This window comes from Mauremys reevesii, linkage group 1 (genome assembly GCF_016161935.1).
Source record: "Mauremys reevesii isolate NIE-2019 linkage group 1, ASM1616193v1, whole genome shotgun sequence".
NCBI lineage: Eukaryota > Metazoa > Chordata > Testudines > Geoemydidae > Mauremys > Mauremys reevesii.
Genome location: NC_052623.1, coordinates 296,012,885 through 296,029,715, shown reverse-complemented (window position 1 = coordinate 296,029,715; position 16,831 = coordinate 296,012,885). Strand labels below are relative to the sequence as shown.

Sequence of the window (16,831 nt, the reverse complement as noted above, 5' to 3'; positions counted from 1 at the left end):
ACCACCTCTATACACATTGTTCCAGCACCCCTGACCTGAAAGGATTGCCAGAGCTGCCAGCCGACAAGTATACCAAGGAGCTGCTGGGACTGCCGCTAACTGTGTACCCCAGGGAGACGGTGGATACCCATGAAGTGGAGGTACCCAGTGAGGGGATCATAGGAAGTAGCCTGGGGACACCAGACAATAGCCCAGTGTTGTGGACAGAATACTGGCTAGTGTGTTGCGGTGGGATCCCCGCTGACCAAGTGGCAGAGCCCTCCACCACTGTTAGGGCCTGGACTGGGACCCAGTGGAATAGGGTGAGCCCAGGTACCCCTGCCACCAAGACCACCCTTGGGATGGCAGCCTCCCCACTTTAGGCCAAGAGGCCTGCATTTGTCTGCCGTCTACCTGAGTTAGGACATTAGGCAAGAGACTGTTTGGTGCTTAGGGTTGCCAGGTGTCCAGTTTTGACCAGAACGCCTGGTCAAAAAGGGACCTTGGTGGCTCTGGTCAGCACTACTGACTGGGCTATTAAAAGTCTGGTTGGTGTTGCAGCGGGGCTAAGGTAGAATCCCTGCCTGCTGTGGCTCTGCGCGGCTCCCGGAAGCAGCAGCATGTCCCCTCTCTGGTTCCTACATGTAGGGGCAGCCAGGGGGCTCCACACACTGTCCCCCCCAAGTGCCGGCTCTGCAGCTCCCATCAGCTGGGAACTGCAGCCAATGGGAGTGGCGGGGGTGGTGCTTCCTGTCTGGCCGTGTCTACATGTAGGAGCCAGAGTGGGGACATGGTGCTGCTTCTGGGAGCTGCTTGAGGTAAACACCACCTGGAGCCAGCACCCAGGACTCCGTCCTGCACCTAGGGTGACCAGACAGCAAGTGTGAAAAATCGGGACGGAGTGGGAGGGTAATAGGAGCCTACATAAGAAAAAGACTCAAAAATTGGGACTGCCCCTATAAAATTGGGACATCTGGTCACCCTACCTGTGCCCCAACCCCCTGCTCCAGCCCTGATCCCCCTCCTACCCTCTGAACCCCTCAACCCCAGCCCAGATCCCCCTCCTGCACCCTAAATCCCTCATCCCCAGCCCCACATCAGAGCCAGCACCCCCAAACAGAGCCCTCACCCCACCCCCACACCTCAACCTCCTATCCCAGCCCAGAGCCTCCTCCTGCACCCTGAAACCCTCATTTCTGACCCCACCTTGGAACCTGCACCCCCATCCCAGAGCCTGTACCCACTCCCACACCCCGTCTCAGTCCAAAGCCCCCCTATAGTCTGAACCCCTTGGCTCCACCCCCAGCCCCAAGGTCCCTCCTGCACCCCAAATCCCTCATCCTTTGCCCCACCCCAGAGCCTGAACCCCCACCCAGAACCCTCACCCCCTCTCGCATCCCAACCCACTGTCTCAGCCTGGAGACCCCCCCACACACACCCTAAACTCCTTATTTCTGGCCCCACCCCAGAGCCTGCACCACCAGCTGGAGCCCTCACCCCCTCCCGTACCCCAACTCCTTGAGCCAGCCCAGTGAAAATAAGTGAGTGAGTGAGGGTGGGGAGATCGAGCAACAGAGGGATGGGAAGATGGAGTGAGCAGGGGTGGGGCCTCAGAGAAGGGGCGGGGCAGAGGCTCAGAGGAGGGGCAGGGCAAGGGTGTTCGGTTTTGTGCAGGTAGAAGGTTGGCAACCCTATTGTTTCTCCAACCTGCCTAGAGGGTTAAGGCCTCTGAGGCTGCTAATTCCCTTTTAAGGCGGTCCTGACCCAAAAAGGAGTTGGGGTGGGGTCACAAGGTTTTTGTAGGGGGGTTGCAGTACTGCTACCCTTACTTCTGTGCTGCTGTTGGTGATGGTGTTGCCTTCGGAGCTGGGCAGCTGGAGAGCAGCAGCTGCTGGCCAGGAGCCCAGCTCTGAAGGCAGAGCCGCTGCCAGCAGCAGCGCAGAAGAAAGGATGGCATGGTATGGTATTGCCACCCTTCCCTCTGTGCTGCTACTGATGGGGTGCTGCCTTCAGAACTGGGCGCCTGGCCAACAGCTGCAGCTCTCTGGCCGCCAGCTCTGAAGGCAGCACAGAAGCAAGGGTGGAAATACTGTGACTCCCCTAAAATAACCTTGTGACCACTCTGCAACTCTCTTTTGGGTCAGGACCCCCAGTTTGAGAAACACTGGTCTCCCCTGTGAACAGGGGTGAAAGTGAGCCGGTACGGGCTGGTAGTCTGTACCGGTAAGAACCCACACCGGCCCATACCCAGCCCAAATTAAAGTGCTGCTGCGGCAGCACTTTAATGTCCCTACCCCTTTTCCTCCCCTGTTGTTAGGGTCTGTACCGGCAGAGCTGCTGACACGGGGTGGGATGGGAGGGGCAGGGACATTAAAGCACTGCTACAGCAGCACTTTAAGGACGGTCCTTTGCCGTGGCAGCGCTTTAACATTTCTGTCCCCTCCCGCCCCCCCCCAGTAGGCGGGGGGTGCAGCAAGTTAAAGCGCTGCTGAGCAAAGGGCCCTGCAGCGCTTTAATGTCCCTGCCTCATTGGTCCCCCCTCCCCCGCAGCCTCTGACGGGCAGGGGGCAGGGCAAATGGAGCAGTTGCCCTGGGGCCAGCAATTTAAAAGGGCCTGGGGCTCTGGACGCTGCTACCGCTAGCACAGCAGCGACGTCCAGAGCCCCGGGCCCTTTAAATCAACACAGGAACCCCGGGCGGCACGGACCAGGTGGCCTGAAAGGGCTGGTTGGGGGATGCTGACCTGCAGCCCTGCCCCTTCTGCCTGAGGCCCTGCCCCTTCTGGGGGCCGGAGGACCCCTGTACTGGTAAGTGCCTAACTTACTTTCACCCCTGCCTGTGAAATCTCTATAGTATAGAGTGAAAACACACAAGACTAGATGTCATGGTCCATGACTCATTTTTCATGGCTGTGAATTTGGTAGGGCCCTAATTATAATGTTGTTATGGAACAAACTGATCTTTGTGAGTGCAACTCCAGTGAGTTACACAAAACTGAATTTGGCCTAAAGCATTTACAGGAACCTGTGGGTAACTGAAACTATCCTGTGGTAGTATTCAGTAATAATGTTGATGCATATAGTTCCAAGTAAGGACCTGACCTAGACCTCTTATCCATGTAAATAGTCCCACTGAGGTCAATAAGTAACGCCTGTAGGATCAGGCCTCAATGCTTAGAGATCCTTATGCTTAGTTTGGGGCAGAAAATATAATACATTATATGTGCCAACATATAGTGATGTTGATGTTCCTGCTGTGGGGGAAAATCTCTTGAAAGAGTTTTGCACGATCATTCTTCATTAGTTTCCATAGAAACATCTAGTATAGATGTTTTCTTTGTGGTTGACAAAACTGACATTTTCTGAAGGTGCTTTGCTGGTTTCTCTCATCTTTCTCGTGTGCTCCTTCTTCCTTTATGTCTGGATTTTTTCTTCACTGCAAAATGACTGGCCAAGATAAATGAAAATCTTTAGCTTTGTCTTTTAATATATAGTATTACACTGCTTTGCAGAGAAGGGGAGAAAGTAAGGTTACAACAACATCCAGTACGTTGTGGTAACTCACTGTGAGAGAATTGTTTAAAGATAGTTATGTTCTGTCCTCCACAAAGTCAGAAGTACGCAGTTCTGGTTTTAGGGCCTTCATTATTACTGTACATTTGTTTAATTTATGTTCTGCAATTTTCCATTACAAAATGTCAAAGAAACAAAAATGATAAAGTTCACCTAAATGTATTGTTTTTCAACAAAATCTATCCATTGCCCATGAAATATATTTGCTTTGTTCTGTATGATATAAAATGGCCACCACAGTCCTGATAAAATTTATTCCAATGTTTAAAAAAAGGATTACAATTGTGTATATTTTTTCTGTCTTTTGGCTAAAATAAAGTTAAGGTTCAGATGAATATCTGATATGTCCTCTGTGTGACTATGTTTACCGTAATAGGGAAATAAATTTGAGCTAGTAGACCATTTCTGTCCCTTTTATCCTATATTGCTCATTCTACTGTATCATGACTGTGTTGTATGTGGAATTAGCATGTGCTGTATATGATTATATATACGTGGAACAGGCAGGTTCATGTTTACATCTCCGAATAGTTAAATTGTAGGATATTTCATTCATCCAGGAGTTCTTCCAAATATCTTCCAAGTATCCCTTGGAATTTCTGCCATTTTAGCTTTAGTCTTGGCACCCTCAGCCTCAGACCATACTTCAGGCCAAAGAAGGATGGACACTGTTTTGTCCAGTACCTACTATCATCAGACTAGAGTGAGCAATAGAACAAGACCTAAAAATTTCAAAAGTGTTCACTAATTTGAGGTATCTGCATTTCTGGATGAGCATCTTGACCCTGATTTTCATAGCTACACAGCTCAAATGGGTCCCATTGTCTTCCTCTGATGTTGTAGATGTTCAACAATTCTGCAAATCAGGTCCTGGATGTCTCATGCTGGGCACCCAACATTAGTATACACTTTTGAAAATGATGGGTTAAAACTTCGCCTATTGTTTAAAATGAGAATAATTATATTTACCTACTTTAGAAGGATTCTGTGATGATAAATTAATTTATCATTCTAAAGTATGTAATCTCAGATTAAAAGTACTGTAGACATTCAAAGTAATAATGATAACTTAATTTCATGTATTGTCCATATTGCAAAATGAACTAGGGCTGAAAATGATTCAGAATTATACTTTAGTATCTACTTTCTGGTCTATCTATGTCTCAGTGTTAATTAGTCCTAAAATAACCAACTATCCCCTGGTAAGAAAGTAAAACACCTGTCTTCGAATTAATAATTAAAAACATGAGTATAGAACATGATTTCCATTTGGACAAATGAAGGTGATTCTGAAGCATTCCAAGAGAATAGCCTTAAACAAAAAGAATTAATGATATAGCATATATCTTAATAAAAAACAAGATGGAGAGAGCAAGCTCATTATATAGGTTCTAAGTTTATATACCATTTAGGCTTGGCCAAGAAACCCACTTTTGCTGTCTTTAAAGTGAAACCCTCGTACTGTAACAAACTTAATAACTGAGGGTCCAATTGTGACCCATGGTACATGCCTAGGCAATGGACTAAGGGAGAGGGCAGTAAGATTTTTCCCTTTCATTTGGTGGGCTACCCGCATTCTGAGTCATAGTGCAGTGAGTCATCAAAGGTGACATGTGGGCCATGAAAGATAAATGGGGCACTGGACTAGAATTCTGGAGATCTTGGTTCTATTGCTGGTTTTTCCACTGACCTATTGCATGACCTTGGGAAATCTCTGGGCCTGTGTTTCCTTTCCCACCCTTACTCAGTCTTGTCTATGTAGATTAAAATCTCATTGTGGTAGGAACTGTATGTTACTATGTGCATATACAATGTGTAGCACAATAATGGTTCCAGCCTACAGGTATTCCCATAATATAAATAATATTATAGAGGGAGGCAAGTGAGTGAACATGGCAAGGAATGGATGGAGCCTTGACTCTGTCTTCCCCACATGCCAGTGAACTCAGCTGTACCAGGTAAAGGACTGCCATAGTGAACCTTTCCCCCCGCACCCGCGGAGCAAAAGAGATTAGAGATAAAATTATGACTCTGAATTCCAATGCTTATTACAAAAGTTAATGTCTGAGTAAGAGCTTTTCCTTCCCAATCTCAGTTTTTAATTCTGCTTATCCATTGTGATGTAATTAGAGATGTGCCTGACCAAAATCCCATATATCAAAAAATTTCTTATATTTGGAGTTTCAAAGTTTGAGGTCTGAATGAGGCTCATCTGTTATAAGTGACCATATGGGGGATGGCTCAGGTTACTAGAAGTAGGAAATGATGTCTTTCACCTATAGGGTGCTACTTCCAGTTAGACTAAGGTTAATAATGACCAAAAGTTACTAATACATCTGATAAGCAAGCATCTCAACCAGGTTATGAAGAGAAAGCAGAAAGCCTTCAAGGAATGGAAGATGGGGTGGATCTAGGGCCAAGCCTAGACCAAATGGCACCCCAGGTGAGGAGTGTCTTTGGCACCCTCCCCCTCCATTTGTTAAATGTTTGAATACCTTCTTTTTTTTGCATTTGTAGCCTATTTCATTACTTTGATGCACAATTTGCATGCATGATTTATCCATGTCATATAAGACAATAAATTTGCATGTTAGGATCTGTAAATCTGTATTTATTCATGCCATATATAAGCAAATAAAAATTATTTTCCTCTAAGCTTATAGAAAGGTTTTAATTTTAAGAATAACTGAGATCTACTAACATCAAAAAATTTGAACTATGCACCAGCATTGGATGGATCAGTATTAAATAGTGTTACAGTAGGTGACGCCTTAGAATGTTAACCCTGGTCCTTGCAAACTGAAGCACAGCGTCAGAGATCCAAAGACTGGCCAATGGCATTTTCAAGCAATAAAATAGCTAGAGATGTCAGTCTCTCATTGGCCATCGTAGATTGAAGATATGTTTTAATGAGCCTGAGCTTCGAAAAGCTGCACTCACCACTTGCGACTGTGACCGGCAGCAGAATCCTCAAAGCTATCCACACATTAGGAAAAGCATCCAAGTGGAACAGAGAGGTCTACAGTCTAGATAAGGGAAATGTTATTGTGGCAAATGCAAATAGTGAGGAGGTTTTTCTGGCTGGTACAATAATGAAAATGTCACACCTTTAGCATCAGAGGATCCTGAATGGATCCACAGTGAGATAGGAGTCCATCCACTTGACAGCAAGGAGAAGCCCTGAAATCCTGCCCTACTGAGGGCTGATTCAGTTACCCTCATTGAAATCAAGTAATACCTTTAAAAATATTTGAGTAGAAGAGTGGGAAAATAAATAAGCATGGATGGGAAAGGCATTCTGTTCCCTTCAGGAACTTTCTGGCTGACAGCTGCCATAATAGCCATTGGAAGGCCCTGAAAGGGGTCTTTGAAGAGGAAGGGAGGGAGATCTCCTTTCCTTTGGCCTGGGAGATAAGGGCTGGTTAATGAGGCTCTCAGAACCCCTGGTGATGTGTTGTTATATTCAAGATGAGGATTATATTCAGATTTGCTCCATTTCTAGCAGAACAGACCGGTGATTCAACCCACAAATCAATGAATCCCTGTGGATTTGTGCAAGGCAAGGAACTGTCATATAGAGGCCCCTGGCTTATACTCTGCCAGCCTTCCTGCTTCTCCAAGGAGCTTTGCTACCGGGAGCTCCTCTGACTGACTGTTGCTGTACTTGAACCTCCTTGATGGGGTTGAGGGGATATTCCACAGTGGGCAGAAGAAGAACCCATGCAAACTACTGCTTAGTTTTCAGCAGTCGTTTGCTCTGTGAGAGCAAATGACAAGTTTTGAGGAGGGAATATGCCATGTGGAACAGAACACCCCTTGCCCACCTTTTCCCTACCTGTGGAAATGGATTCCTTTGGAGAATCTTCTATGGGGCTGAGGAGAATGGGAGAACATGCAGAAGAGCCACTTTTCTGCAGCTTCCATGACTAGATCCACAGGTTTCAGCATCACTCCAAATATAGTGTGCACCGGGGCTCTGAACTTTTTATCAGGTTCAGGGAAATATGTAACTTTTAAAACTTTCCTGACTAAAAATTGATGGCAAGCAATTTCTGATTAGCAGCCAGGAACACCTGAGTTCTAGTCCAAAGGCAGGCCACTAACTGACTTTGTTGCCTTGGGAAAATCAGTTTATCTCTCTGGGCCTCAGTTTCCAACTCTAGAAAACATGAGCTTAATAATACTTACCAACACCACAGCGGTGTATGAGGATTAATGCTGCACATATATTGACTAATTATCAATTTATGAAGAGCTACATGAGTACTAAGTATTTGTAATAAATCAGTTTGAGCTTCATATTAATTTCTTTAAAAATGGATGTAGTAACAAAAGATGGTTGCAAAAAATTGGTATATTTGGTTGTACCTGTTATATCCTTGGGGGCAGCCAGTTTAGGAAGAAATCACTTGAGGCCAGACAGCAGACAGCTAACAAAACTACCATTTTATTTACAGACACAGAGCTCACCCAACCGGCCGAAACAGGCTGGGCTATCCCCTAATAATCTAACTCAGTTGCCATAGCAACAAAAACCATGACAACCAAATACACAACATATTCCTCCCCCCCCCTCCCGCAATAAGAACATCCCCTAAATAAAACACACACTAGACTAGAGAAGGAGGGTAGACTGCCTCCATTCCCGGCTAAACCCTGGGGATTATTTTGCCCCATAACTGTGGGTTCGCCCTAGCTAAAGATCCAGCCGATGAGGAGGCCTTCTGTCTCTAGGTGGATTACAGCGAACTTCTGGTGTTGTTGCACCCGAAAGTACTATGGGCTCAGGGTCCGCAGCACGAACAGGTGAGGAGGTGGTATCAGCTCATGCTGGGCAAAGGGGTATCTCAGCCGCCGGCAGTAATGGAGGAGAACAGTCAGGAACAGGTGATTCGTGATACGGTGTCTCACCAGAAGAGGTGAAGTCAGACCCCTCAACTGCAGATGTGTCCTGAGGACTGGCATGACCTGGCAACAGCTGATCTACATGTCGCCGCCAGGTAAGATTCTCTGCAGTCCGGACTGTGTAGGAAACAGGTCCTGTTTGAGTGATGATTGTGGCAGGGACCCATTTAGCTCTGGAAGTATAATTCCGAGCCAAAACTGGCTGTCCCGGGCTAAAGGTTCGGTCTTTTGCTCTGGGTGCCCGTCTGATGACTTGATATTGCTGCTGATGTTGCACAATTTGTCGGGGTTCAGAAGGTTTCAGCAGATCAAAGCAAGTGCGCAGCTGTTGTCCCATCATTAGAAAGGCTGGGGAAGCCTGGGTCGTAGCATGAGGTGTGTTTCTGTAGGAAAGTAAGAAGGTATCCAGACGCTTTTGAATGGAGTGTTGTCCCCTTGCTGACTTCAAAGCGTGTTTCATTGTCTGCACAAATCTTTCAGCTAATCCGTTGGTGGATGGATGATATGGTGCTGACATGATGTGGTGTATCCCGTTTGCCTTCATAAAATTTTGAAACTCCTGAGAGACGAACTGCGGTCCGTTGTTGCTCACAAGTTGTTCTGGCAGACCAAAATGACTAAAGAGTCCTCGTAGTTTTTGGATAGTACTCTCTGCAGTAGTGGACTGCATTATAGAGACTTCTGGCCATTTAGAATGGGCATCTACTGCCACCAAGAACATGCTTCCTTCAAGGGGGCCAGCGAAGTCAACGTGAATACGTTGCCACGGGTTTTCAGGCCAGTCCCATGGGTATAGGGGTGCCCACTGGGGTGCATTCCTCACACCCTGACATGACATACAAGCTTTTGCCTTCTCTTCAATAGCACTGTCCAATCCAGGCCACCAAAAATAGCTTCGTGCAATTTCCTTCATGCGCACCATTCCACAGTGACCGGAATGTAGCTGTTCTAACATCTGTGATCTTAATGGTGGTGGAATAATGACACGTCTCCCCCACAACAAACAACCAGATTGGACCGATAACTCCGTCCTCCTGGACATGTAGGTAACAAGGTCGGGTGAGACCGGACAGGTTTGTTGAGATTTTCCATGCATCACCAGGTCCATAACTTGGGACAATACTGGGTCAACGCGAGTTGCCTTCTTTATCTGAGTAGCAGTGATGGGTGTATTCTCTACCTGTTCAAAGTAGAAGATTTCCTTTTGGGCACTATCTTGATATTTGACTGGCAAAGGCAACCTTGAGAGGCCATCTGCATTGCCGTGCAGAGTGGATTTCCGATATTTGATTTCATATGTGTGTGCTGAAAGTAACAATGCCCAACGTTGCATACGACTAGCAGCTAATGGGGGAATGCCTGTGTAGGGTCCAAAAATTGATGTCAGAGGTTGATGGTCTGTGAGAAGAGTAAACTTTCGCCCAAACAGGTACTGATGAAACTTCCGAATTCCAAAAACAATTCCTAATGCCTCACGTTTGATTTGGGCGTAGTTAGTTTTTGCTTTGCTTAGAGTGCGTGAAGCAAAAGCAATAGGTCTCTCTTCTCCTGAAAGCATAATATGTGACACGACTGCTCCCACTCCATAAGGGGAGGCATCGCAGGCCAATTGCAGGGGTAAGGATGGATCAAAGTGCGTTAGAACTTCGGAATTTAGCAATGCATCCTTAGCTTTGTTAAATGCAACATCACAGGCTTCAGTCCACTTCCAGGGCTTGTTCTGCCCAAGGAGCTCATGAAGTGGTCTTAGCAGTGTGGCTAACTGTGAGATGAACTTTCCATAATAGTTCAGTAGTCCTAGAAACGAGCACAGCTGGCTTACATTTCGAGGTGGGGGAGCCTCCACAATAGCTTTAACTTTTGCAGGGGCCTTATGAAGACCTGCAGAATCAATGATGTGTCCCAAATATTCAACAGAGGGCTTGAAGAATTCACACTTGTCTTTGCAAACTCGTAGGTCATACTCTTCCAGTCTTTGTAGGGTAGCCTCTAAATTCTTTAAGTGATCCTCTTCATTTCTTCCAGTGACCAGGATATCATCCAGATAGCACTGAACTCCTGACAAGCCACACAAGATCTGGTCCATAGCCCTCTGGAACAGGGCGGGAGCAGACGTTATTCCGAAGGGTAGGCGACAGTATCGATAAAGCCCCTTATGAGTCACAATAGTCAACAGCTCTTGGGACTTTTCATCGACATGCATCTGTAAATATGCTTGACTCAGATCAATCTTACTAAACTTTTGTCCCCCAGCCAGGCCTGCGAAGAGGTCATCGATGCGGGGAAGCGGGTATTGCTCTGCACACAACACTGGGTTGACAGTGACTTTAAAATCACCGCAAATCCGGAGAGAGCCATCTTTCTTCACTATTGGAATGATAGGAGTGGCCCATGAGCTATGGGTAACTGGTATTAGGACTCCATTGGTGACCAGGCGCTCCAGGTCTGCTTCAACTTTTGGCCTGATGGCATATGGCACAGTTCGGGCTTTCAGATATTTTGGTGGACTGTCAGGTTTAATGTTCAATGTCACAGTGATTCCCTTCATACTTCCCAAATCATCTCCAAAAACAGCAGCATGTTTCCTTAGTATAGGGGTTAGACTGGTTTCTTCTTTAGTCATCCGGTGCACTTCTGCCCAGTTCAGTTGAATCTTCCCAAGCCAAGACCTACCCATTAAGGAGTGGCAATTTAGCAGCCTGTCCATTGAGCTCCACCTTAACATCAGTAGTGCCCAACATGGGCACAGCTTCTCCCATATACGTCTTCAGAACAGTTTTTGTTGCCTTAAGCGGAAGATGCTGTAGCTTTTCTTTATACACAGTCTCGGAGACCAGCGAGATGGCTGCACTGGTGTCCAGTTCCATGCGTATAGGTTTGCCATCCAACAACGGGGTTACCCAGTATTCATGTGAGCCCACTGCCAAAGACAAAACATGCAGTGGCACTTCCTCTTGCGATGAGGTGTCATCTTGATCATCCTGGGTCTGCTCTAGGGTATGCAGGGTTCCTCTTTTTGTCGGCCAGACCACAGGCCTCTTTTTCTTTTGTTTACAGGCACACTCAATGTGTCCCTTTTTGCCACAGTGTCGACACACCAGGTCTTTACGCCAGCATTCTGATGTCTGGTGACCCGGCTTACCACAGCGGTAACATTCTTGACTCTGCACAGTTTTGTGGGTCGGTTCTTGTGACACTTTTTGCACCCTAGGGGATGCACCGATGTATTGCGCCTCCCTTGTAGCCAGTTCCATGGAGACAGCAGTATCAACAGCCTTCTGTAATGTAAGCTCAGCCTCTATCAGTAGGCGCTTCCGTATAGCTTCACTGTAGAGGCCACACACTAACCTGTCACACAGGGCATCATTTAACATCTCTTTAAATTCACAGTGTTCTGCTAGCTTTTTTAAAATTGCTACAAATTGTACAACTGTTTCATCTTCCTTTTGGTCTCTTTTGTGGAACCTATATCTTTCAGCAATTACCAGTGGTTTTGGGGAAAAATGGGACCCCAGGATTTCCACAATGTGTCTGTAAGATTTAGTCTCAGGCTTAACAGGGTGTAGTAAGCTGCGTAGCAGGGAGTAGGTTTTAGCCCCTACAACACTTAAGAATATTGGCACCTTCTTCGCTTCTGTAATGTCATTTGCAATAACAAAAAGCTCAAAACGCTCAGTATATACATGCCACTGCTCTATATTCTCATCAAAAGATTCCAGTGGCCTGGTCAGAGTAGCCATGATTTTTAGTTTCACTTTCACAGTCAGTGCAAACAAGCAGGTTTTTTGTTTGTTTGTTCTTTACCTTGACTTCTACTTCCTTCTGTTACTGGAGCAGCACTGGAATCCCATCCATCGTCGCCACTTGTTATATCCTTGGGGGCAGCCGGTTTAGGAAGAAATCACTTGAGGCCAGACAGCAGACAGCTAACAAAACTACCATTTTATTTACAGACACAGAGCTCACCCAACCGGCCGAAACAGGCTGGGCTATCCCCTAATAATCTAACTCAGTTGCCATAGCAACAAAAACCATGACAACCAAATACACAACAGTACCACACACACGCTGTTAATGAGGCACATGATCTCATTGGTATGTGCTGTGGAATAAAGACATCTGTAGAAAATTATTTGAAAAAGAGGCAGCAATCTCCCTGTGGGGGTTGCAAATGCCTATAGGGCATGGTCTTATCTGGAGAAACAATGTAGGAAGATATGCATGTAAGAAACCAGTGTGGAGGAGTCTGTCACAAGGAGACATATGTTGTATGATCCTCCAGGAAAATCATGAGAACAGTAGAACTAACTTTACAAGTTGTGTGTGAAAGAAGCATAGCGGAAGAGGGAAAAGGCCTACTCAGTCACATCAGTGTGCAACACACATCACCAAAATAGAGGGAGCCAAGGAGAAGCTGCTGAGGAGGTCAAGTTAAGATGGTCCAGAGTTGTAGTGGTATGAGTCTTTATGTGTAGATAAGAATGGTGCTGTTGGATACAATTATGTGGCACTTTTCCACCCTTACTACTTCACATTCTACATCTTTCACTAGCCAGACAATGGCTTTAAAGATTCCTATCCCATGGCATGTTGCGGCACAAGTTTCCTTTCTTTATGCCATCACAGTTTCTGTTGCATCTCACCTTCTCCCTAAGCCTTTTGCACTACTTTTTGTGGGAGAGGAGCATATGGTCTAAATTATTATGATCCATATAAATCACAAAGACTAAAATTTCACTAAAATGGATCAACTATTTAGTTGTCCCACTTCAAGATAATAAATCACAGCAGCACCAGAAACCTTTGAAGGAATAAAAATTGTTGATTACAAAGCTATTGCTCACCTTGAGAAATCGGAAGAAATCTTCACAATGTCTACTAATAAAAAAAATTAGAATGCAGCAGGAAATAAACAGATCAACTTGCATAATATGTAGAGTCTTTCACATTAAGTAAAGTTACAGTATGAACTTTCAACCTAATGTTATTTATACCAGAATCAAAACAAGCATAACACATACTATATACCTATTATATGCAGTAAGCCTAATCACTAGAACAATTTTGAAAGGTTTACAAGATTACAAAGAGAGAGAGAAATTCTCTTGAATATAAAAACACATCATGACGGGAGTCTTATTAAGACATCTTTGTTATGTCACAGGCCAAAGGAATGGAGATCCATTTCCCTGACTCTTCAAAGACTCTTCAGGGCTCTCCAGTTGCTACTGTGGCAGCTGTCAATCAGAAGGGCACAGATCCTCAAAAGTATTTAGGTGCCTATCCGTCTCGTTAGGAGCCTAAGCCCACTGTTTAGGCACCACTAACATTTTCAAAACCGCCACTCAGCTGCCACCTAACCCTATAGATGCCTCAGTCTCCTAGGAGACTAAGTTTCTGCCAGTCAGCATTTGCTGTCACCTAAATCCTGACACTATCCCACAGTAATGAACAGCTCTGACCATTAGCCCATGCTAAAGCCCAGGAGATCCCTAAGTGGGATTCTCAAACTAACCAGAGGATTGCCTATTTTGCAAGTGGGACCTGTTCCCATAGGCATGTTCTGACCAAGCCTAAGACCTGATGTCTGTCAAATCCTGCAGCAGGAGGAATGTAGGCCACCATTACGTAGGGGGGACAGCACAGCACTTGCACAAAAGGCTGAGCTGGGAGCACAGGAAAACATAGGACAAGCATGAGAGAAGTACTGAGCAGGAGACTGAGAAAGAGATGGTTTTGATGACTAGGGCAAGGGCCAGCCTGACTTGGCTTAGGTGTCCAACTCCAGGAGAGGGTTTGCAGCTGAGTATCCTGAGTGGAGGGAGGTGCCTATTTTTGGCCCATCAGCCAAGTGCACCGGGCAAGCTGCCTAGGAGCCTATACCCTCTCTTCTTTCTCCTCAGAATTTCACTCCAGCTAGTTTGGCTGCTCCTCATTCAGCTTGCTGGCTTCTGAGTATCTCTTTCCTAGGCACCCAACTCTCTCCATTCGTTGTATGGGGAGCCTGGGTGCCCAGCTTGGGGCTGAAGATTCCACTAGGTGGTGGGCCTCCTTGGCATTGGGTGTTACAATGCTGAGGGGAACAACACCTAAATACATTTGAGGCTCTGGGCCAGGTTCCTGAGGAGAGCAGAATGCCTTTCCCAGTCACATTTATTTCCCTGCTCTTCTAGTCAAATACCATTAAAATCGATACTGTACATAAAATTCTTAAAATACCAAAATGTATCCAAAATGCTTCACTAAACATTATCACAGCATCTCTGAAGAATTCTTGTCAATTCATTAGCTCAGCAAATGGTATATTTTCTCTACTTCTTCAGTCTCTCCAATTTGGCCAGATGGGCAAAAGTGTTAAAAAGAGTTGAAGTGCTTCACCTATTTCTTTATATGAGATATCAGACCAGTTCATCATCAAACAAAAAGAAATTACTTCAGTGCATTTGAATCTTAATACCTCAAGGGCTTCTTAAAACATAATGTGGCAAATCCTTCACTTTGCCCCTGCTACTTGGTCATCACATATTTTAAGATGAGAATATGTCACTGCGACACTGCTGAGTAATTTTATTCTAATATGGCTCATGCAACTGCAGATCTCAATTTGTCATTTTTATCTGTGGTCACATATAATGCTGCTAGCCTCTAAATTTACTCAGCAGCCCACTGGACATGTTTTTAGGTCTCTAATTGTCTTTATCTATCTGCACAGGCGTCAACTTTGTCCTTTCCCTAGAGGGTTCTTCTTGACCCCCTGCTCTGCCTTTCAGACCCCGCCCCACCCCTGCTCCTTCCCACCCTGCCTCTTCCAGCCCCGCCCCTGCCTCTCCCACCCCATTTTGCCCCTGCCCTCTCTCCTCCCCTTCACCCCAGCACCTCCTGCATGCCACTAAACAGCTGATCCGCGGTGGGCGGGAGGCGCTGGGAGCAGGGCTGGCTCCAGGGGTTTTGCCGCCCCAAGCAGCCCCCCCAAAAAAAGCGGCCATCGCGATCTGCGGCAATTCAGTGGGAGGTCCTTCGCTCCGAGCGGGAGTGAGGGACCCTCCTCCAAATTGCCGCTGAATCCCTGAAAGTGCCGCCCCACTCCCGAGTTGCCGCCCCAAGCACCTGCTTGATAAGCTGGTGCCTGGAGCCGGCCCTGGCTGGGAGGGAGGGGGAGGTGCTGATCGGCAGGGCCTGCCGGTGGGCAGGAAGTGCTGGGGGGAAGGGGGAAACTGATGGGGGACTGTTGGTGGGTGCTGACCACCCACATTTTTTTTCCCGTGGGTGCTCCAGCCCCGGAGCACCTATGGAGTTGGCACCTATGTCTATCTGTAAAGCCATATCTGTCAATTTTTTCCAGGTGAGGTTCTGAGCTCTTGGACGGGGTAGTGCTTCTGGAAGTTCCTATAAACAGGAAACTCTGGTATAGTTTAGATGGACTTGAAATATTTTAGCTGTTCCACTTAATATAAAAATTCCACAAGCTGGATAGCAGTCTAGAAATGAGGCTCTAGGAGCTGAACTCTAATGCAAGTAATGATCCAAAGATAGCTATTGACACTGCAACCATTTCCTTGAATCATTTGATAGTAATACATGTCCTCTTGCTGTATAGAAGATCTTTGCAACAATGTCTTTAAAAATTTGTAGTGCAGCTTGAGGAACATCAACAATGAGTTTTTAGTAAGATTGTGAAAAGGAAAAAATGAGCCTTTTTTTCCCCTTGATATGCAGCATAATATACATTTGCAAGGAGCTGCTGTATGTTCAATACCTTTGAAAATCAAGTCAACCTGGCAGCTTAAATGTGGGTTTGAAAATCTTAAAATTAAGCAGGTGGGTTTGAAAATCTTGGATGCTCTCTTTAACATGAAGGTGGTTTGGGCAAAAATGACAGTTACTGGTATGTGAAGTTCCATCCTGATTTGAGTGGAGAATTCTTTACTTTGTGGTATTAACTTTGAACCTGTCATAGCAGAGAACTATACTAATGATAGTATGGAGGCAGGCTGGATCAAGATGGAGCACTGCAGGCTTGTGTCATTTCCACACCTGGCACTGTGCACTTGAACCTATTGTCTATGTAGCCCAGGTTGGGCAAACTTGTGCCCCTGCACTCAGGGGCTGCAGCTGGGACAATGTGAATGAGCGAGAAACACTGTATGACTGTAATGTCTAACTGGAACACTGTGAAATTCTCCCTCCTGAGAGAAGACAGAATCTATGACAAACAATCACCTCAGAGTGAGCCCCACAAGAGGTGATCCTATTACTTGCACAAAAGGGAAGCAACTGGTCTGTGGCCAATTCCCATTCCCTATTGGGGAAGGCTGGGAAGAGGCAGGCAGGGTGGCTCCAAGCCCCAGCACACCAAGCGCGTGCTTGGGGCGGCA

At 46.1% G+C, this 16,831-nt stretch overlaps 1 protein-coding gene across 1 annotated transcript; it reads right to left on the bottom strand.

The window, feature by feature from the left end:
• Nucleotides 1–8,721: 8,721 nt before the first annotated feature.
• Nucleotides 8,722–10,941, bottom strand: LOC120400395 (uncharacterized protein K02A2.6-like; the record flags this gene model as incomplete). The annotated part of the gene is made up of 1 exon (XM_039528887.1): nucleotides 8,722–10,941. A coding segment is annotated over one exon (2,220 nt), but the record flags the coding sequence as incomplete, so codon positions are not given.
• Nucleotides 10,942–16,831: the final 5,890 nt, after the last annotated feature.